Source organism: Sciurus vulgaris (genome assembly GCF_902686455.1).
Source record: "Sciurus vulgaris genome assembly, chromosome: 12".
NCBI classification, from domain to species: domain Eukaryota; kingdom Metazoa; phylum Chordata; class Mammalia; order Rodentia; family Sciuridae; genus Sciurus; species Sciurus vulgaris.
This window is the reverse complement of record NC_136473.1, coordinates 21145589-21168515: the sequence shown is the minus strand read 5'-3', so window position 1 is coordinate 21168515 and position 22927 is coordinate 21145589. Positions and strand designations below refer to the sequence as shown.

General features: G+C 35.8%; 1 protein-coding gene across 1 annotated transcript in view; it reads left to right on the top strand.

Annotated features, from left to right (window-relative positions):
- The window catches only part of GPR158 (G protein-coupled receptor 158), a 506459-nt gene that overhangs the window by 414695 nt on the left and 68837 nt on the right, over positions 1-22927 (top strand). Inside the window, exon 6 of the mRNA XM_079107813.1 lies at positions 19338-19447. Coding sequence (XP_078963939.1) covers positions 19338-19447 — 110 coding nt within the window. The remainder of the gene's footprint in view (positions 1-19337; positions 19448-22927) is intronic.

Here is a 22927-nt window from a genome sequence, read left to right as displayed (position 1 = left end):
CAAAATGTTAAACATAGTAGTTACCACATGGCTCAACAATTACATGCCTAGTTATATAACTCAAAGAAATGAAAACACAAAACTTGTACATGAACATTCATTGCTGCATTATTCCTAATAGACAAAAAGTAGAAGTAACTCACATTAACTGAAAATGAATAGACAAAATGTATTATATCCCTACAATGGAATATTATTCATCAATAAAAGGATATGAAGTTCTGACGCAAGCTAAAACATGGATTTACCTTGAAAACATAATACTAAATCAAAGAACACAGTTTCAAATGACCATATATTGCATTATTTTATTATACAGATTGTCCAGAATTGATTTATAGAGATAAAGAGTACATTAGCAGTTGCCTATGGCAGGGAAGAAATAGAAAATAACTGCTAATAATTGTGGGATTTCTTTTGGGGGTGTTGAAATGTTCAAAGATTATGTTGATTGTACTATTCTGTGAATATAGTTAAAAAAACTCTGGGACACTTTAAATGACTGAATGATATGACATGTTAATTATATTGCAATAAAGCTGTTCACAAAAGTCTTATAGCCATTCTGGTTTTAATAACAGAGTTGCTTAAACTGAAATAACCTTCAACAGTTATAAACTGTGGGAAACATAAAACCACAACCATTTGAAAAAACTTGAAAACTATCAAAAGCAGGCAGAAACAGAAAGGAATTCAACCGTGGAGTTAGGGCACAGTACTGGGTGGGGCCTATATTTGTTTTCTCCATAGGGCATTTCCTAGTTTATACAGTGCATGGAAACTTAAGCAAAAAGCTGCAATCTGTCTTCAGTTTCAGATGATGAAGTTCAGTTCTGCTAAAGAAACTGGAAATTGAGTGGGTAAATTGTAAAATGGAGAGAGCCACAGGAGTAGGATGTATCCAACTGAGTCCAATCACAAGACCAGAGCAATAATTTGGAGAGTGGCAGTTTATATAAAGAGTTATTAAACTGTGATGGGGGAGCAACTATAAAGATATAAACAGAACTCTAACATCCCAGGGCTAAGGGAGAATACCTTTTTTTTTTTTTTTTTTCAGTGCTGGGAATTTGAAACCAGGACTTATGCTTGCAAGGCAAGCACTCTACCAACTGAGCTATATCCCCAACCCCTAGGAAGAATACCTAAAGAAGGATAAACTTGGCCAGGGACTCCATCCCTAAAACTAGGGTTCAGGCCTGGCAGAGAAACTTACCAGGTGTTTTAGTCAGTTTTGTTGCTGCTGGGACTAAAAGGACCTGACCAGCACAATTGTAGGGGAGGAAATGTTTATTTGAGGGCTCACAGTTTCAGAGGTCTCAATCCATAGAAGGCTGATTCCATTCCTTGGGGCTTGAGGTGAGGCAGGACATCATGCCTGAAGAGTGTGGCAGAGGGAAACAGCTCACATGATGATCAGAAAGCAGAGAGATGGAGAAATCTCCACTTGCCAGATACAAATATATACCCCAAAGCCACACCCCCATTTACCCCCTCATCCAACCACACCCTACCCTTCAGTTACCACTCAATTAGTTAACCCTATCAGGGAATTAATTCACTGATTGGGTTAAGACCCTTATAACCCAATCATTTCTCCTCTGAACCTTCTTGTATTGCCTTACACATGAGCTTTTGGGGGACACCTCACATCCAAACCATAACATCAGGTTACCCAGGCAGAATTTGTCCACAGTTGCTAGGCAAGTAGGCAACAACTATCTGAGGCCCAGGTGAAGAAGATCATGCATGCCAAGAGGCAAGGCCTTGGAAACCTACTCACAGATCCGGGAGCACTTGAGCAAAGATTGCCAGACAGGTAAAAGGCAAGCCCCAGCTATATGTTATCTACAAGAGATATAGTTTAGATATAAAAATGCAGATAGGATAAAGGTTCAATGATTGAAAAAGAAATCATAGGAAAATTAGAGTTGTTGTGTTAATATCAGACAAAATAGGCTTCAGGAGAAAGGAATTGAGAGATAAAGAGGGATATTCTATCATAATGCTTAAACTATCCATCATGAAACCATGATAATTATAAATATTCATACATATAATAACAGAACTTCAAATGCATGAATAAAAATTGATAATTTAAAACAATAGATTTATAATCAAGTTAGAGATTTTTACAGCCCTATCTCAATAATAAATAATACAAAAAATACAGATATACTAAAAAAAGTGATGTATAAGATTTGAAAACATTTGATATAACTGTTATATTTATATATCTAATATATATCATATATATATATATCTAATATATATATATATATACACACACACACACACACATTTTTTTTTATACTGGGGATTAAACCTAGTGGTGCCGAACCACTGAGCAACATCCCTAACCACTTTTTAAATTTTTTCTTTGAGACAGGGACTCACTAAGTTCCTCAGAGTCTTGCTAAGTTGCTGAATCTGGTTTTGAACTTGCAATCCTCCTGCCTCGCCTCTTGAGCCACTGGAGAAATATATGGTAGTCCTGAATTAAATGCTGTCAATTATTTCCAAATTGGTATCATTGCAGTTGTAATCAAAACCCCAACATACTTTACCTGTAGTAATTGACAAGTTGATTCTAAAATTTGTATGAAAAAGGATCTAGATTAGCTAAATCAATATTTTAAAAGGAACAAAGGTAGAGAACTTATACTATCAGATTGCCAGAGTTACTCTAAAGCTACAGGATTCAACACAGTGTTAATTGTTCTGAGGGTGTATAAATAGCTCAGCTGGACAAAACAAAGCATCCAGAAATAGATCCACACATATAAAATCAATTGACTTTTTAGAAAGTCTTCAAAGTAATTAATTCAACAGGAAAAGTAAAGTCTTTTTAACAAATGGCAATGAAACAACTGGATAAACGTATGGGGAAGAATGATTACTTGCCTTGTTGGGTTAAGCAACAGTTTTTTTGGGAAGACACACAAATTACTGAACATAAAATATAAAGTGAATAATATAGAATTTATGGAAATTAAAGACTTCTCATCAGAAGTCATTTTTTAAAAAGTCTTTAGTTGCAGGAAGGGAAAGGTGGCTAACTGCTCTGGAATTTTGTCTGGATGCTTAAGCATTGCCTTTAACAGTTTTGTTCTTTTACTAGCATGCACAAAACAAAAGCATAAAGGAAGGATTACCAATACAAATGCAATACCAAGAAATTGTGGTAAAACATATTAATACCACCATAACTTATTGGTGAAGATTGACATGCAGTTCAAAGAAAGGCCAGGAATCTTATCATGGCTTGGTCTACTAACTGCCTTTTGGAGAAGAGTCACTCTTAAAATGGCCTTCTTCATTCTTGGTCACTGGGGACATGGCTTGACCTTTCAGTTTCAATAGTTTTCCTGTTTTGTGCAGTGGGCATTGGTTCTACTTCCTAGATCAGCCTTCTGGAATAACGAACAGGGAGTTTGCTGGGCAAAGAAAGGAGAATTCTCTGAGAATAATAGCAGTTAGACAGGCATAGAGTTATGGAAGTTATATGCTCATGTAGGGCAGAACTTTTCCAGGTAATATTAAGACCCAAGAGATGGCCAAGGATTTAAATCTCTGAGGACAACCAGAGTTGAAAGATAATAGAGTAAAAGCAGTAGAGAAATTAAGTTAGGGTACACTGAATTGCAAAGGGGTGTGGCAGGAATTAAAGGAAGTTGATGTCAGAAAGCAGATACTTCTGTGGACAAGAAGTACCTTACAATTTGGCTTATAGAGACATGGATGGGGGGACTTATTGGATGAATGAATTTCAAATGGAGAAAATATTTGTCTAAGTATAGAAAAATAGTTAAGTGTATGAATTGTGCTCATTTTGAAATGCTTGGGTTGTGGAGCAATCAGTAATTTGACTTTTGCAAATAAGGCAGTGTAACTTTTGGTGAACAAACAATTTTTGTTATTATAAAGAGAAAACATTCTCTGAAAATGTTGACAATTTATGATAATTCCACCTTTTATATCTTTAAGCTATGCCATCATGGGTATGTCACTTAACCTCCTAGGATCTCAGTTTAGGAAGAAAAGAAAATCAAGTATGTAATAAACAACAAAAACCCTATATACATGTTAGTTTTTATTATTGACTATGCTTATGTGTTAAAAGAACTCTTTTCTGAAATACAAAAAGTAGAGGATTAAAGAAATCCATTTGTTATAGATTATTGAGAAATTCTGAAGAGCCCTTATGGCAACCTACAGTTAGACACTTATTTTCAGCTCCTTTTATTTTGAGCTGAGTAATAAGAATGTACCCTTTTAAAAGGGATAAGGCAATGAGTCAGACTGAGGGAGCTTGCAAAGAACTCCCGCATCACAGGAATTTTGTATCATTTATGTTAATTCACCATTGAGAGAATTTATAAGGGTCTGGTAGAATCACCTAATTTCACTTTAAGCAGGAATAAAAAGGGTTTTACATTGATATTTTAAAAATAGAGGAGAAATGATTATACCAACTTTAGTTATACTAGCGTTTCTTTTTCTTATCCCAAGGAAAGAGAGAAGGGAGGAATATTAATTTGAGTTCTCTAGGTGTATTGGAAGATGGTTAGAATGAGCAGCTCAAAGTCACACATTTAGTAAGTGGCAGAGCAGTTCCTTGTGTCCACAAATCCTATAATCGCTCCACTATCCTATCTTGCTTCTCAAGAAGTATAGTCATACCTACGTATTTGGTGGGATTGGTTCCATGACCCCCTATGGCTACCAAAATGCAGATACTCAAGTCCCTTATATAAAATAGTATAGTATTTGCATGTAACCCATGCACATCCTCATGTATACTTGAAGTCCTCACTACATCACGTATACTACCTAATATAATGTAAGGACTATGAAAATACTTGTTATGCTGCATTGTTTAGTGAAAAAGTATTTACATGTCCTTTACATATGTAATTTTTGTTAATTCTGGGAATCAAACCCAGGGCCTTTCAGATGCTAGGCAAGCATGACTTCTGAACTATACCTGTCAGCCTCTGATGCAACTTTTTAGAAAGTTTTTGATCAGCAGTTGATTGAATCTGCAATATGGAAACCTCAGATAGGAAAGCCAACTGCATATTCTTATTTTTGCCCATGATATTGAGAATTGGTACTGGCAATGGAAACTTCTCCATAGAAGGAGAAATACAACTAACAGGTCAATTCTGAGCCTGGGTTGTGACTATAGGTTGTATCACTATTTTAGATTTTTAGTTTCAGTTATAGTTTATGGAACCTATTGTGTTATATGTTTTCTACACTTCCTTCACCTGAATTGGGAATGAGGACCATTGATATAAATCTGTGTACTCTAAACAGAAAGATAATTGTTGTTTTTCCAGTGAATGGTCTATGTGAAATTATCAGTGAAAAGAATGACCACAATACTAAACTGAACAGATAGGCCATTGACAGGGACAGGAGTGACCTAAGAATCAGAATTCTTTTGTATTCTGTTCTGGACTTTAAAACAGCTTTTGCCCATAGTTACTTTTTGTATATTGTGTCTGTTCATCATTCTCTAAATGTTCCTTCTCTAAATGTTATAAACTTCAACTCTTTCTGGGAATTCTGTTGCTCATTGAGGTCTGGGGTTCTGAGATACTCTAAATTCTCTTGTGTAATCTTCTGTATCTTGCCTGCTCCACATAATGTCACCTCACAGTTATTACCTATGGTATTTTCTACATGTCACTCTCTGTTACCTGATTCTTAGAAATCATCCTCCATAACCCATTTTAAGAACCAGGCATTTATGGTGATAACAATGAATCAGTTGAAAATCCTTTCATACATCTTAATTCCTTTATAATAAGAGTGATGTATTCTCATTGTTAGGAACATCAATTTGTACTAGAGCACATGAGTTAAAGATTAAGTTTTCTTCCTCCCTGCCTCCTCAATCTCACCTAACCTGGGATAAACTGTCTTAATAGTCTATTGAGTATTCTCCAGGCATTCCTTTTGATATGATCAGATTTTAATATTTCTTTGCAACTTTTTTATTATTTAAGTATTTCTTTTAAAGATGTTTTCACAACAGCAGACTCAGATCTACTTAATTATTTAAAATTTCATGTGTTTTCATTTTGTAAATGTAACATGAATTACCGTATTTAACCTGCCCCTTATCAGTGGAAAATAGCTTCACTGTTTATGCTCTTACAAAGTGTTTTAGTGAATATTTCTGGATATATATCTTTGCCTACTTTGGATAAGTGTGTATGTAAGGCATTTTTCTAGAAATAGAATTCCTGCTGCATTTTAGTAGTTCTCCGACATTTTCCCTACCCTTCCGTAGGCTTAGTCTGAACTCTGGCTCTCCTAGTTCCACATATGGCTTCCTTCTGGGCTGTAAGCTTGTACCAGCAGCCCTGAGCCCTTATTAAGTTAAAAACACCTGTGGATCCTTAGAAGAAGGAAAGAAAGGAGGGAGAGAGGTGGGGAAGGAAGGAAGGAAGGAAGGAAGGAAGGAAGGAAGGAAGGAAGGAAGGAAGGAAGGAAGGAAGGGAGGGAGGGAGGGAGGGAGGGAGGGAGGGAGGGAGGGAGGGAGGGATGGATGGATGGAAGGGTGAAGCAAGAAGACGTAGGTGGAGGAAGTGGTGGTGTGGAATGGAATAAGAGAAAGCGATTTTGTTTATTCAGGTTATCCTTTGACCTTACTGAAGTCAGAATTTCCATGAGTGTAACCTGGACTTCCACATATTTTAAAACTGCCACAGGTGGTTCTGATGTTCAGTAGAGTTAAATGTCACTGAACTGGTTCCTGGTTTTTAGTTTTTTCCATGATTGTGGCTACATCTTTCGGACTCAGTAGTTTAGTCTCTGGAATGTCACTCTTTCCTTTCACATTTTCTCTTCATGAATTATTTTAGTCTTTTTAAGCATTCATTTACCCATTTGTTAAACTCACTCTTTATATTTTTCGTTTCTTTTAAGTTGAACATTATTTTTTACCATATAAACAATATTATTCAGTCAATCCCTTCCTTGTTCACTGCACTGAACATGTTGGCCATAGTTCTAAGGCACCAGGCATTCTAGAACATTCATCCTCCAACAAAGACCACCACATTGACCTTTGTATTCTTATCTTTCTTATATAATGATAGGCAATAAAGTGAAATTACAATGATCTCAGGCCCTATACTCAGCCCAAGATTAAACCCCAACTCTGCCCTATTTTAGCCATGTGACCTTGTATAAATTCCTCAGCTTCCCCATAAATAAAGTGGGGATAATAATAATTGTGTTGGTAAGCTTTCCACTGCTTTAACAAAATACCTGAGGTAATCGACTTTATAAATAGGAAAGTGTTATTTTGGCTTACCATTCTGGATATTTTAATCCATGGTTACTTGACCTTTTTGATTTTGGGTCTGTGATGAGCCAGCATGTCCTGGTGGGAAGCATATAGTGTAGCAGAGCTGCTTACTTCATGACTTCAGTTTAAAAGAGAGAAGAAGACAAGGTTCTGGGGTCCTACTATACTTTTCAAAGTATAGTAGCCCTATACTTTAGGAGCCCTGCCACTAGGATCTGCTCTCTCACAATAGCATTGAGAATCAAGCCTTTAACACATGAGTCTTTGGGGGATATTACAGATCAAAGTCGTAGTATCACACCCCTGAACCCCACAAAGCTCATTCATATCAATCTCATAAGCAAAAATGCATCCAGCCTATCTCCAAGAGTTTTCAAAGTCTTAACTGTTCCAGCATTGCTCAAAAGACCAAATACAAAATCTCCTGAGACTCTAGGCAAACTCAGCTGTGAGCCCCTGTAAAATCAAAAGGAAAAGGAAATTTATATATTTCCAAAATACAATGACACAGGGTAAACATTTCCACTCCAAAAGAAATGAATAGGGAAATAATGAGAGATGGAACCAAAGCAATACTGAAACCCCATAAGAAAAATATTAAATTCTGAGCATACTAGTTTCTTTTTTTTTTAAATTTTTTTTTACAAACTGCATTTTGCATTGTACACAAATGGGGTACATCATTTTGTTTCTATGGTTATGCACAATGTAGATTCATACCATTTGTGTACTCATACATGTACATAAGGTAATGATGTCTCATTCCACCATTTTTCATATCTCCCTCCCTCTCATTTCCCTCTATGTAATCTAAAGTTCCTCCATTCTTCTCTCACACCCCTACCTCCCTACCCCCATTACATATCATCATCTACTCAGGGAAAACATTTGGCCTTTGGTTTTTTGGAACTGGCTTATTTCACTTAGCATGATATTCTCCAATTCCATCCATTTATCTGCAAATGCCATAATATTCTTCTTTATGGCTGAATAATATTCCATTGTGTATATATACTACAGTTTCTTTATCCATTCATCCGTTGAAGGGCATCTAGGTTGTTGGTTCCACAATCCTAGCTACTGTGAATTGAGCTGCTATAAATATTGATGTGGCTATGTTACTGTAGTATGCTAATTTTAAGTTTCTAATCAATAAAACACATCAACATTAAGAAAATATCACCTCCATGGTGAAGTTATTAAAGATTATGACTTCCATCTTGCTAGCAGATTCTCTCTGGCTTCGATGAAGCAAGCTGTCACATTGGAAAGGTCCATGAGCAGTCAGCAGCCAACAGCCACCAAGGATGGAGGGCCTTAGTTCCCCAGTTCTCAGGGAACTGAACCCCAAAAACAAATGTATGAACCTGAAAGTATATTCTTTCTCCAGGGAACTTGGATGAAACCATAGCCTGGAGCAATAGCTTGATTGCAGTCTCAGGAGACACCCTGAGACAGACATTGCCTGAACTGCTAACTCACTGAAATTGTGAGATAAGAAATAGTATTGTGTTTTAAGCCACTGAATTTGTGGTGGTTTGTTACATACAAATAACAAATACACCCGGTTCCCCTGCTTTTACTTCATGTTAAAAGCTCTGCTTCTGCTTTAAGGAACTCAGATTGCTTTGTTTCTTTCCCTTTCCCCATATACTCCATTCTCAGCTCTACCACATTCAAAAATCTTCTTTTATGTTAGTATTTGAAGTAGAAGAAGACAAAATAGATTGTTAGTTCAAATGTGACAAATATCAAAAGTAATTCTCATGATAGTAATAAAACTGGCATTTTTCCATTGTTCTATTGTTTATTAAGTGCTTCTACAGACACTGATTTTTATTAAACTGTTGGAGAAACTGAAGACCAGAGAATTTAAGGGGTTTGTCTCAGTCCTGTGTCCCTTTAGTGGTAGAGCCTAGACTGGTATTTTAGGTGACTAACTCAAATTTCTGTTCCATCCACTGCATTAGGCTGCAGCCACCCCACCCCCAAATTTCTCCTGACTGGTTAGTAAATCATATATTTGCATTATTTTGTAAATGAGCTTTCTTTAATTTAAGGTATTTTTTGTTTTATCAATTTTTTTCTCTTGTCTACTTTATATATAGTTGTCTGACTTAAGCTAATTAGTTCATTCTGTGTGTATGTATATTTAACTCTAAACCAGGTGTATCATTCTATCAGCAATCAAAACAAATCATTGCAAATATTTTGTATTCTGAACAAAGAGATAAAAAATGTCCTATTTTCTAATGGCCCTTCATTGCCATCTATTTATCAACTCCCTTATAATGTTGTAGGGTTTTATTTTTGCCCATTACAAAAAAAGAAAAAAGGCAAAAAACTCAACCAGGAAATCATTGATCATATTTAGAACACATTTGTTTCTGGCTTGTCCATTTCCCAAGAGAGATATCTTTCCCTTGTCTTCCAGTTATTTTAACTCACAGATATAATACCATTTTTAGCATTTTAGGAGAGGATTCAAAAGGTTTAAATTTATGTTCACATTACCTGCATAGATCATACTGAAACATTCAGTTATCCTATGCTTTCTGGCTTCACTTTCTGAATTTTGCCCACTTCAGCCAGCCTTTGCTATTAAAACTGTGGTCCCAGGTCCAGTAGGATCAGCATCCTTTAGAAGGTTGTCAGAAATGCAGAATTTTGGGCTCCATTCCAAACCTACTGAAACACAGTGTGCATACTAATGAGATTTCCAAGTGCTTCATTGGCACATGAACATTTAAGAAGCACTGTTCTAAACCCCTTTGTGGCAGAGATATGAGAGCTCCATACCCACACAGGGGCACCACTTCTTGTCCAAATTGTATCCCTTCCTCAAACCATTTTATTACCATCTACTACCAGAAAGTGGTTGTAATGAGCAGACAATGTATTCAAGGAGCCTTTCTGGTTGTGCAATGCACAAACTGTGCAATCACATGCAGAGGCCCTGCCTCACTGCATATTCCTTCAAACCAAAACAAAGTACTTCACAGGAATTATTCTATTACACTAGCCATATTTCTGTTACTTCTAAGGCCTCTAAATTTATTTAGCTATTTCAGCTTTTACTTGTGATACCTAACAAAATCATCTATTTTCTAAAGTTTAAGATCTTGTACTTGTTTGACAGCATGATGATATAAATGTTACTTCCCATTTATTTGGGAATTTGTTATAGGTATTGGAGTTGTTTCTTTTTTTAGCTTAACCTTTTTTTCTGATCATAGCAAAGTTGTAAAATAGGCAGGAGTATATACCTAATATTATATCCACAGGGTTACCACCATCAATACTGTTAACAGTGTGACATATGTATAGATGTGTGTATATCCATGCATATCTCACATTTATATTATGATATTTGTTTATATTATTCTGAATTAATACTTAATACACATTTACAGTAAAGTTTTGAGCTAGTGTAGTTTTAACTATAACACTGATCACAATATTTACCATTCTCTTCATTAGTGTGTATTACTCTCTGAAGAATATGCAATTTGCTCATAAGAGCATCAGAGGAAAAAATAGGAAGTAGAACCATAACTTTACATTTCTGTTGTTTTGCTTTATGATAATTATGGAAAACATGATTTTGGATGAACTTTTTAAGAGAAGAAAAAGTACAATGTATTTTCCCTTTAAGTTTTTATGCATAACCCATATTGCTTTGTTTTCTGGAATAAATTAAGGGTAGTAAGGAAAATAAGTAGAGTATAAGTGTACTTTCATTTATGTGCATGTGTGTGTGTGTCCCTGTGGACTTATATATACAAATGAATTTTAAGCATAACCAATATCACACCATGTACTTCATATATTTCATGTGGTCCTTAATTTTTTCAGTGGAAATCCTAATAGTTTCTCATATTTAATATTTTTGAGGACATTGTTGTTAAGGATGACTTAATCTTTTATCATAAATTATAAAATATTATTGTCTCAATGTAAATTGAGAGGTTATGAAAGTTTAAAACAAAAATAGTCATGTGCTTCTGTTATTTCGTTGTTCGGATGGGCTATTTCTGTGGAGTGCCTTTCTTTGTTGCAAGAGGGGGAAGCTGAGACCAGGAAGGGGACCTGTGTTTTCTTTCATCACCCTCCCAGCACACCTTTTCTATCCACCTTGCTGTATTTTTAATAGAAAAAAAATACACATACTGAAGGGCTTTGGATAAAGACCCTGTAAAGACAATCTTATATAAAAATATTTTAATATAATATCTCTGCTGAAATGACTCATTTCCAGCCTTCTACTTCAGAAGATAGCCAACCTGCCTAGATTAAGTACAGGGTTTTAATATTAGATATTTCCAAGTGTTATTTTTGTGAATTAAACTCCACCAAGATTAAATCAGTTTACTTCTTCACTTGGTCATTATTGATTGTTGGCAGCATAGCAGACTTAAGAGGAAAATATTTTACTAGCAGGCCTTTTCCTTGTAGAAGCAGAAGGGAATTATAGTACAAATTCTTAAAGCACCACAAGTTCTTCAAATCCTTATCAAAGGACAACTTCATCAACAAAAATCTTGCCACCAGCATCAGTACTATGCATCCTACTACCCAGTAATTTTTTTTCAATAAGTAAAAACTGTTCTTACAACCCCTACTAACAGAAATTCCAAAGCATGTAATACTTCATTCACCCATTTAAGTGATTTAATTCACAACCAGTTTCACTGAACTGAAGCAAATAACACTTCGGAAGCCAATTTAAAAAGTAGAATTGCTGTGTTCAACACTATTACTCAGATTCTTAAAATATCAGGCCTAAAACATGAGCTTCACACCTTTTACTCTCAGAGCTGTGGGAACAGCTTGGGACTGTGCTGGCTTCTGACCATTGCACCTCCCAAGCATTCCTCTTTTAAAAGTGTTGGGTGTTGAGTTATATGTGCTGAGCAGACAGTGGTTTCTGTCTCTTATGCTATGACTATACTTGCAAAAACCATTATTCTGTTTTAAAAATTCTACTTTGTGCATATTTGAAGCCTAATTAATAGGCTTTTCTTTTGTGGTTCCCTCTGCCCTCATTAGCTGTGTTCAGTATACAGAGTGTAGGCAATCAAGCAGACCTTGAAACTTGGTGAAAAATCACATTTGATGAAATAGGAAAATAATTCATGCAGATCTGCTGGTACATGAGGGCAAAGCTTGGAAGGCCATCTCCACAAACAGCAATGCTTTATAAAAACTCAGTGCCTAAGATCTCAAAAACCTTAATACCAACCAGCAAACAAATAGCCCAGTCGATAAATGGGTAAAAGAATTGAACACGCCCATCTCAAAAGAAGAAATACAAATGATCAACAAATATACAAAAAAATGTTCAACATCACTAGCAATTAGAGAAATTTAAATTAAAACTATTCTGAGATTTCACTCCAGTCAGAATGGCAGTTATCAAGAATACAAGTAACAGTAATGTTGGTGAGGATGTGGGGGGAAGGTACACTCATACATTGCTGATGGGACTACAAATTGTTGCAACCACTCTGGAAAGACGTATGGAGATTCCTCAAAAACCTAGGAATTGAAACATCATTTGAGTCAATTTTCCCACTCCTCAGCATATAGCAGCCAAAGGATTTAAAATCAGCATACTACAGTGACACAGCCACATCAATGTTTATAGCAGCACAATTCACAATAACTAAGCAATGGAACCAACCTAGATGCTCATTAACAGATGAAGAAATATGGTATATTTATATAAATATGGTATATTTATATAAATAAAGAAATTATGGTATATATAATGTAATATTACTCAGCTGTAAAGAAGAATATAATTATGGCATTTGTTGATAAATGGGTAGATCTGGAGACTAACATGCTAAGTGAAATAAGCCAATCCCCCAAAACCAAAGTTCAAATGTTTTTGCTGATATGTGGAAGCTAAACCACAATAAAGAAGGAAAGGGGAAGAAGTTCAGTTCAGACAAAGAGGAATGAAAGGAAGGAGGAGAAGATAAGAAGAACCAATTAAAAAAAAGAAAAAACTCAATGCCTAACGTAACCCACCACTAAAATCAGCCAAATGAATTTTGTAAGCATCTGGAAACAATTGGTATAATTAAGAACCAGGACCATAAAATATACACAGAGCTACATTAGGCCTTCACACTTTAGACTTACTTTCAAAGAGAGCAGAGGAACCACACTTCTAGGAAAATCATAGCAAGTCACTAAGAGACTGCATTAAAGAAAAATGGATACATTTGATGTGGCAACTTCAGCTGCTGACTTTGAATATGCCTCTATCTTTTCTCCTACCCTCTTAATCTGGGATTCCTTATTCTACAGCACCTATAATTTATAATCTATGTCCATTTATCCAACAATTATGCATGCTCTTCAGTCCTTAAGTTACTCCATGAACTGGGTGGTACACATATATTCTACTTCTTACACATATGATACAATATCTTTATATCTATCATTAGCCTCTGGTATTGGAAAGAATATGGAGATGGTTTTACCTTGGACTCTATATTTTGAATTATGCCTTCAGCAGTACTTCTAGTACAGAACTTTATGGGTTCTGGTTTTAAAACTATTTTAATAATTGGGAAAATCAGTTAACTCTATTAAAATTTGGTCTCTTTTTCTTTAAAATGAAGATAATGAAGTGTATCTTAGACACTAAACATAGGTAATGTGTCTAGATTAGTGATCAGCATGAATGTATTAAATGTGTGGATCCATTTTCTGATGCTATAATAGAATACCACAGACTGGATCATTTATAATTTTGATTCCTGGGAAGTCCAAAAGTATGAGACTGGCATCATGCTGTGTCATAGTAGGCCAAAAAGCAAGCAAGCACTAGCAAGTCAAAGAAAAATCAGACCAAATTTATCCTTTTAATAAGGAGCACACTCCCTCGATAACTAATCCATTCCTGCCATGCAGCCTTAATCCAACCATGAGGACAGAGCCCTTATCACATTTTAAAGACCCTACCTCTTACTATTGTTGCAATGACAATTAAATTTCAACATGAGTTTTAGAGGGGACATTATAGCCATAGTAGTGGCTACAATTATTGTTACATAAAAATGACAACTATCAGTATGATATCTGTAGAATCATCATCATTCATAAATTTTTCAACTTAGTGGCTTGGTTTTTCTCCATCTCTTCTCCTCCTTCCAAAGTCATTTATGAAATGTTGTTAACTTGAGCTTTGAGAAAGGTTATATATTTTATAATAATCTTGTTAAACTATGTTTAACAATGTAAAGTTAAATATTGGGGTTTGAAAGTCCTTGAAGCTTTGTATACTTTGGGTTTTGTTTTTTTCTAATTATACAGTATATTAACCACTATAAATTGAATATGAATCGGATCCTCTATGCAATTTATACCCAGTATATCAAAAAATGAACTTAATCTTTCTTCCCTTCTCACTTCTCTCTCCTTTCTTTCTTTCCCTTCCTTCTTTCCTCCTTTCTAAAAGTCTCATTCCTTCCACATGCATGTATTAGTTATTAGTATTATACCAGGGAATGGGCATGCAATTTTGAATGACATAGTTACAATTCCTTCCATCATGTTTTTTATAAACTAGCGTGGAAGACTCATTAAATAAATGAATTGCAGATACAATTATTTCAAAATAGTTGATGAGTGCAATGAAAGAAAATTTAGTATTCAATGAGAGTAAATAACACACAAATAAGATGGAGATCTAACTGAGAAGAGTCATGGAAGCTGAGACAGGAAGGATGAGGTGGGGAAGTTTCTAGGTAGAAGTATCATAATTTTCCTCAGACTTATGCCTCCTTTTCTTTTTTTATCCTCCTCTCAGTCACCTAGTCTTAAAATCTTCACATATCTGGCATTTTGCTATCTTTTTGCCTCCACAAACAATCAGCTGCCCAGTGTTTTCTTGGTTCAGCATTTTCTTTCTTCTAGTTCCATGAAAGATTAAATTCCCAATTATATATTAGTTACATCCAACTGCACTTTTTCCTGTAGCTTTATTATTTTTTTTCACTCAAAAGTATTTATTGAGATTTTCTTCATGCCAGAACTCCGTTAGCACCAGTGTCACAGAAGTAGACAAGATGGACATGGGAGCCACAGAGCCTGCAGCCTACTGGAGGGGAGAGAGGGTTAAGAAGTAGGGACTATGTGCTAAGCCATGGGAAGGTCCTCCTAGAGTTGCATAAAGAACGTTCAGTCAAGAGAGACTGCGCGTGGAAAAATTGGAGGACTTGGATAGGTGGAAAGTAATGATGCAGTTGAGATGAGCTGGATTCGATTGTGAAGGGCCTTGCCAGCCATTTAAATAATACTGGCTTTTTCCTAAGAATGCTGACAGCCATCGAAAGGTTTTAAGTAGGACAGTGAGGTGATCAGAAACATCCCAGTGGCTTACATTTGGGGACTGAAGTGAGAACACTGGGATAAGACAGGGGAAAGGAAGTTTGGTAGGAAGATAGTGAACTCATGTCCTTTCGTTTTTTTTCCTTCCACCTGTTCTCTCACATTCAGTCTCTTCCCCTTCCATAACCCAGCTAATCTTTTGACATGCTGCTGCTGGCACACTTCTGATCTTGACTCAAAATTAATGGTGTGTCTACTGCTCATGGAATAAATAAAATCTCATGCTCATGGAATAAAATCTCATGGAATGAAATAATTTCCTCACCCTATTAGTCAGTGGTTACCATAACCTAGCCTCGTCTCTATTTTATGGCTTTATTTCTAGTATTCCTCTTTAGAGCCTGACTGTAACTGTACACTCCACACTCTGGAACTTTCTCACAATATGTGTCACTTTGGGTTCCCTCCCCCTTTCCTGTTTACCTACAAATTTAAATCTGTTCCTCCTCAGGTTCTTGCTCAGATGTCAGCCCTCCCAGTAGAACTTCATTAGTTTTTGCTGAAAGTAATTTCCCCCTCCCCTAAATCCTTACACTGCAGTTCACAGGATAATGATATTGCTCACCTTCCCTGCTAATAGAGCCATTTGGAGAGACAGAACCCCATAGTTTTCTTGTGAGCGTGAATTCTGGAGTCAAACTGCCTGCATTCAGATCCTGTCTCTGACACTTCCTAGCTATGAGACCCTGGGGATAGCACTTAAATTTTCTGTTCCTCAATTCTGTAAAATGAATCTCCCCAATTTACAAGTGTTGTGAGGATGAAGTGGTTACATATATGTAAACATGCTTTGTGTCTAGCATACATTAAGTACTATATAAATATTTAGTATGATCATACCATTAATTTCATCATTTACATGTAATATCCGCTCTACTAAATTATAATCAATTTGAGGATCTAATCCACATCTGATTTTTTTATGACTTCCAAATCCTTTACTTCCCTGTACAGAGTAAGTATCAAAAATTAGAATTAGAACACAATGATTAGTGAATACTAATCAGTTTTCCTATGCAACTTAGTGAGACCCTCTCTCAAAATTAAAAACATAAAAAAAGAGCTAAGGTTATGGCTCAGCACTCATGAGTTCAATCCTGGGCACTCCCCCAAAATAAGAAAATAATTCATTAAAATGATGGTATATAATTATACTATTATTAAAATGGTAACATTAGAATAAAGAATAAATATATCAACTCTCTAAATAATATTAGCCAATTCTATGGAATAGTCAAAATTCCAGGCACTGTTTTCTTACCCCACATTATTGCATTTAAACTTAAATAGGCCCAGGATGAAGGGTTATTGTTTTGTGTATTTACAAATGGGTCACCCAAGGCATAGCAAGACAATGTTAAGTAATTTGCCTGATCACACAACTAGTAAAGAATAGAACTAGGACCACCACATTGCCCAAAGTACAAATTCCTGTTCATTATTTGCTGAACTGTTTCTAGTAATACATTTTATTAAATTCACTAGGATTTCACTTTCTATGACTTTTTTTGGTGGAGGCACAGGGAATTGAACTCAGGGGCACTAGACCACTGAGCCACATCCCCAGTACTCCTTATATTTTATAGAGAGACAGGGTCTCACTGAGTTGCTCAATGCCTCACTTTTGCTGAGACTGGCTTTGAACTCAATCCTCCTATCTCAGCCTCCTGAGCCTCTGGGATTATAGGCATGCACCACTGAGCCTGGCTTCTATGACTTTTTAAATGTATACCTCATCCATGAATGCTATAAAAAATTGATCGATTATTCTTTTAATTATTTCTAACTTAGTCTTCCCTCAAGCCCTCAAATTCTTCATCTGTGAGATGAAATTTGAAGGTGTATCAGTAGTTCCCAGTTGATGAATAATTATTTTAAAATAAAAAATATGTAAAAATCTGCATTATAGTTGTTTACCTTTGCTCATTAATTTGCTCACCCAGAGATAGCTTACTGTATAACAGTAAGTTTTACAGTAACTCACAAGATTATTGCAGTCTCAGAAGTCCACTGTTGTAGAATAATTTCTAAAGCCATAACTTGTGGAAATTTTTGAGATTTTATGTGTTCTGGATTTTAGATTCCTGTCAGTCTAGTACTAATCTATATTTCTCTCAGTCATAAAAGGAACATATATACTCTCTGTTTTCTGTTTGTTTTCCTCCTAAGTTTTCTTTCTTTTTTTCAGCTTAGATTTCTTAATAAATAATGGAGCTTGCTTTGCAGAACTCATAATTATTGTTGGATTCTCATGCTAAGGAAATAAGTATAAAATATATGAGCTAAAACAGAATGCAAATTTATAGAAATTTAACCTGTTTTGTGAAAATAGTAAATAAAAGAAGGTTTATATCATTTTTAAATGTTGTTGAATCTAAACATTTTCCTGGTAAATTCTGAAGGCAAATCTTGATCTGTACCTTTACCATACCTAGTGAATTGGAAAATTAAAATTCTGTATGTAAGTGTGGCCCCCTGGTATGAAAAAAACAAAAATAATACTCAGGGTTTTAGCAGTGGGTATATTTTCTGTTATGATAGTCTTGATTTCAACAGGATCAGTTCAGGCCAGCTGCTCCAACAGTATAATACAGATCTGCATTTTTCAACAGCATTAATCTGTTAGCACTACACAGAGCTCTTTAGGCATGGTCAAACCGATTCTTATTCTGCAAGATCTTGCTGAAAATCAAACAGCACCATATGAAAGGTGTTAGAATGCCTTGCAGTTATCTCTTGGCTACACCAGCCCCACCACCACTGAGAATGGGACACTCATTTCTTAATGGTCCTACTGAAACTGTACAGGCATTTACCTTTGTGTCTTATATCAGCAACACATACCACAAATACCAAAATGTTTAATTATTACTTGTTGAATGAAAAGTCTGGAGTGAGAGCAAGGAATTAGTGAGTTAATGGATCCAAATACTAAGAGGTAAAAATGAGCTGGCTACAGAGACACATGCCTGTAATCAGTGCTACTCAGGAAGCTGAGGCAAGAGTTGTTCAAAATCCACCTGGCCAACTGTGAGATCCTGTCTCAAAATAAAATGAAGATGCTGGGGATGTAGCTCATTGGTAGGGTGTTCGCCTACCATACATAAAGCCCTACTTTGATCCCCAGGAGTCCAAATGAAGAAAAAGAAGTGAAAATGGAATGAGGGATTATTTGGAGGTGGGTGCAGTCTGGGGTGATCTTAGGAATCTTAGGGCTACCTCAGATAGCAGAAAGGTATTGTAGGTGGGAATAGGTGAGGCTGTGGTGGAGAGTGGCAATGGGAGCCCACCTGGCTTGCCTGTACTGGGAAGTGAAAAGAGGTTAAGTTTGGACTACTGAAGACATAGAAAGGGTTAATGGAAACTCCTCAGTGTTGGATATAAAGAATTTATATTTTATTTAAAGGCAAAAACTAATTTGAAGCAGAGGCTGTAGTTTTTCAATCAGGACAATGAATGATTAAAGGAACATTTTAAAGAATTATTCAAATGAGCATGTGCTTATATAAAAACTCACATGCATGAAACATCGGGTTATGAAATACTAACTTTGTGGTCATCAGCTGATCCTGAAGTTCTCTTTCTCTGTGTTCTCATCCCACAGGTTGTTATTTTGTACTTTGAGCCAAGTACATTCCGCTGTATCCTCCTAAGATGGGTCCGTCTCCTTGGTTTTGCCACTGTTTATGGAACTGTCACTCTCAAGCTTCACAGGTATATTTTATTAGTCTTTCATTCCTTTGGACAAATCAAATTGGTTTCACATGTTTGTAAGCTAGGTTGGCCACTTAAGTGGTTTAATTTCAAGAATTTGGATAGCAACATGATATTTTTTTTCAATTTCAAGGCAATTATTTTAAAGTCTCTAGGAAAATCTTTAATACAACAGAACACTTTGATGCTTTAATAAAATGTCATCAATTATGGAAAGGGTTAGTTCTGAAAAAAGAATGTTAGAATGTTACATAGTATTTAATAGCTAAAAACAGCTGAAATATCGATTCATGTCTGACTTACCATAGAATCCTGTATAGAAGAATTCAGCTATATGCTTGCTTGACAAAAACTACTTGCCTGCATTCCCAATTTCCATGCTCCAGGGTAATCCTGCTGATCAGTTCTATGAGAAAAATTCAAAAAAATACTTTCTTGGCTTTCCTCCTTAACTAGTGTGCTTCAGTGATGATCAATCTTGAAAATGAAGAATACTATAAATTCCCTTAGACTTTGTTTCAAAATTAAGTACTCTAAGAATGGAGGCAATAAAACTAATTACCTACAGAGTCAGGGGTCAGCTTCAAATTATTCAAGACTTTTTTCTTGCCTCCAGTTTCTAAGTTTAAACAAAATCTCGGTGATATTGTACCAAAGGGCTTAGGAGAAAACAGAATTCTCCAGCAGGATTAGATGTAACCCTATAGAAAAAACCCTTTGTATGAATTATCTTTAAAGCTGTTTTGATAAACCATGGTAAGCCATTCATGCTAATTTGGTAATAAGCATTTCTCAGTAAAAGTCTTTGAATATGGCTCTGTGTTATATAATGGTTTATTTTAGATATGATATGCTTCAGAAACATATATGTCTTTAAACATCTACCCTTTCAACCTTTTTAAAAATGTGATAATTACAGCACATAGGAACCTCTATTTCTCCTTTCTTTTCCTTTCCTGTGTTTCTCTCCCTCCCTTGCCCCCTGTTTTTTAAAAATTTTGATTTGTTGTACACATATGGGATACAACTTTCATTTCTCTGGTTGTACAGGAAGTAGAGTCACACCATTTGCATAATCATACATGTACATAGGGTAGTGATGCTTGTCTCATTCTATTATCTTTCCTTCCCCCCACCCACTCCCCACCCTCATTTTCCTCTATACAACCCATCCTTCCTCCATTTTTGCCTCCCCCCAACCCCCCATTTGTATCATCATTCACTTAACGGAGAAATCATTTGAACTTTGGTTTTTTGGGGATTGGCTTATTTCACTTAGCATGATATTCTCCAACTCCATCCATTTACCTGCAAATGCCTTAATTTTACTTTTCTTTGTGGCTGAATAATATTCAACTGTGTACCTCCCTTCCCTTTCTCTTTTCCTCCCCTCCCCTCCCCTATCCTACCCTTCCTCCCCTCCTTCCGTCCTTCTTTTTGGTACTTAATTATAGAGAATGCTCCAGATTATCTTTTTGAAACAAATGTGAATATTCTTGATTCTCAAGATTTCTTCGTTATTATACATGGTAAATTACAAAAAATATTGGACTGAATTTGAGGAGGTCCAATTTAAACCTAAATTTGGTCTCATATCTAGGAAATGAAGGCCTGTCTTCATTATAAAGGAAAGGCTGCGATAATCTAAAATGTTCTTTCTGGCTCTCCCTTTACTGGTTCACATCACAACATGTTTTGCTCCTGTGCCCTTTTACTGTTCACATACCTTCCATATTTCCATCCCTTATTTTCAACATACTCACCAAAGAAGATGAAAAAAATCAATGACAGCATTTAGTATACTATAACCCTTCTAGAAATTCTGAAAGAATAGGTCCACTGCAGTGTTTTGAAAATTACCTCTCACCCATAGTCTAATACTTTGTGTCTGTTGGGGTCCCTATTGTAATACTTTGGCTGCTTTATAGTTTTCTTATTTATTTGTCTTTTTCACTTTAATTTACTCTCTCCTTGAGAGTCTTATCACTGAACTCCCAGCACTCAACACAGTGACTGACTGATCCATGAAAGGTGTTTAAAACTAAAATGCTTCTCAGCAAAGGAAAGAATCAACAGTGTGAATAGAGAAACTACAGAAGGGGAGAAAATCTTTACTACAAGCACCTCAAATAGTGCATAAATCTCCAGGGTATAAAGAACTTAAGAACTTAACACTAAAACAAACAAACAAATAAACCAATCGATAAATGGGCTAAGGAACTAATAGACACTTCACAGAAGAAATACAATCCATCAACAAATACATGAAAAAATGTTCAACATCTCTTTCCAATTAGAGAAATGCAAATATAAACTATGCTAAGATTTCATCTCATTCCAGTTAGAATGGCAATTATTAAGAATACAAGCAACAATAAATGTTGGTAAGGAATTGGAGAAAAGGTATACTCATATATTGCTGGTGAGACTGCAAATTGATAAGCAGTATGGAAAGCAGTATGGAGACTCCTCAGAAAACTTGGAATGGAACCACCATTTGACCCAGCTATCCCACTCCTTGCTCTATACCCAAAGAACTTAGAATTAGCCTACTACAGTGATATAAATATCAATGTTTATAGCAGCTCAACTCACAATAGCTAAACTATGGAACCAACCTAGGTGCCCTTCAACAGATGAATGGATAAAGAAACTGTGGTATATATACACAATGGAATATTACTCAGCCTTAAAGAAGAATGAAATTATGGCATTTGCTGGTAAATGGATGGAGCTGGAGAATATCATGCTAAGTGAAATAAACCAATCCCAAAGAACCAAAGACCAAATGTTTTCTTTGATATGTGGATGCTATTTCATAATAAGTGGGGGTGCTAGGGAAGAGGAGAGGTAAATTGGATTAGACAGAGGGGAATAAAGGGAGGGAAGTGGGTGTGGAGGTAGAAAGGACAGTAGAATGAATTGGACATTATTACCCTGTATGCATATATGATGACATGACTGGTGTAACTCTATACCATGCACAACCAGAAGAATGAGAAGTTATACTCCATTTATGTATGATGTGCCAAAATGCATTATACTGCCTTGAATAATTAATTAGAACAAATAAAAAACACACTAGTAGATGAGTGAATGAATGAAAATGTCAGATGCAACCTGGTAACTATTTCCCATAGTTCTCACCACACAATGTATTCACATTCCCTGAATTACTGTGTGCTGCCTCATGGTGTCCTCAAGTGTCTGGAACACATAACCCTGTATTATGGGAAGGACATTTGGTAGAATTTGAGCACAGTATTAAATAGCACTGAATCTAAAGTGGTAAAATTACTTCCATTCTGATTCTCTTTCAGTCCTTCTGATTATTTCCAGGAGAAAGACAGAACTAGTAGGTTTTATCACCTGTTTGATAGTTGATAATCTTTTGGAACAAAGAGCAGATCAGGCTTCAAGTTCAGAGCTTTTCACTGCAATTTGCTTTCTTATGAAAGATTTATTATCTTTGTTTTACTC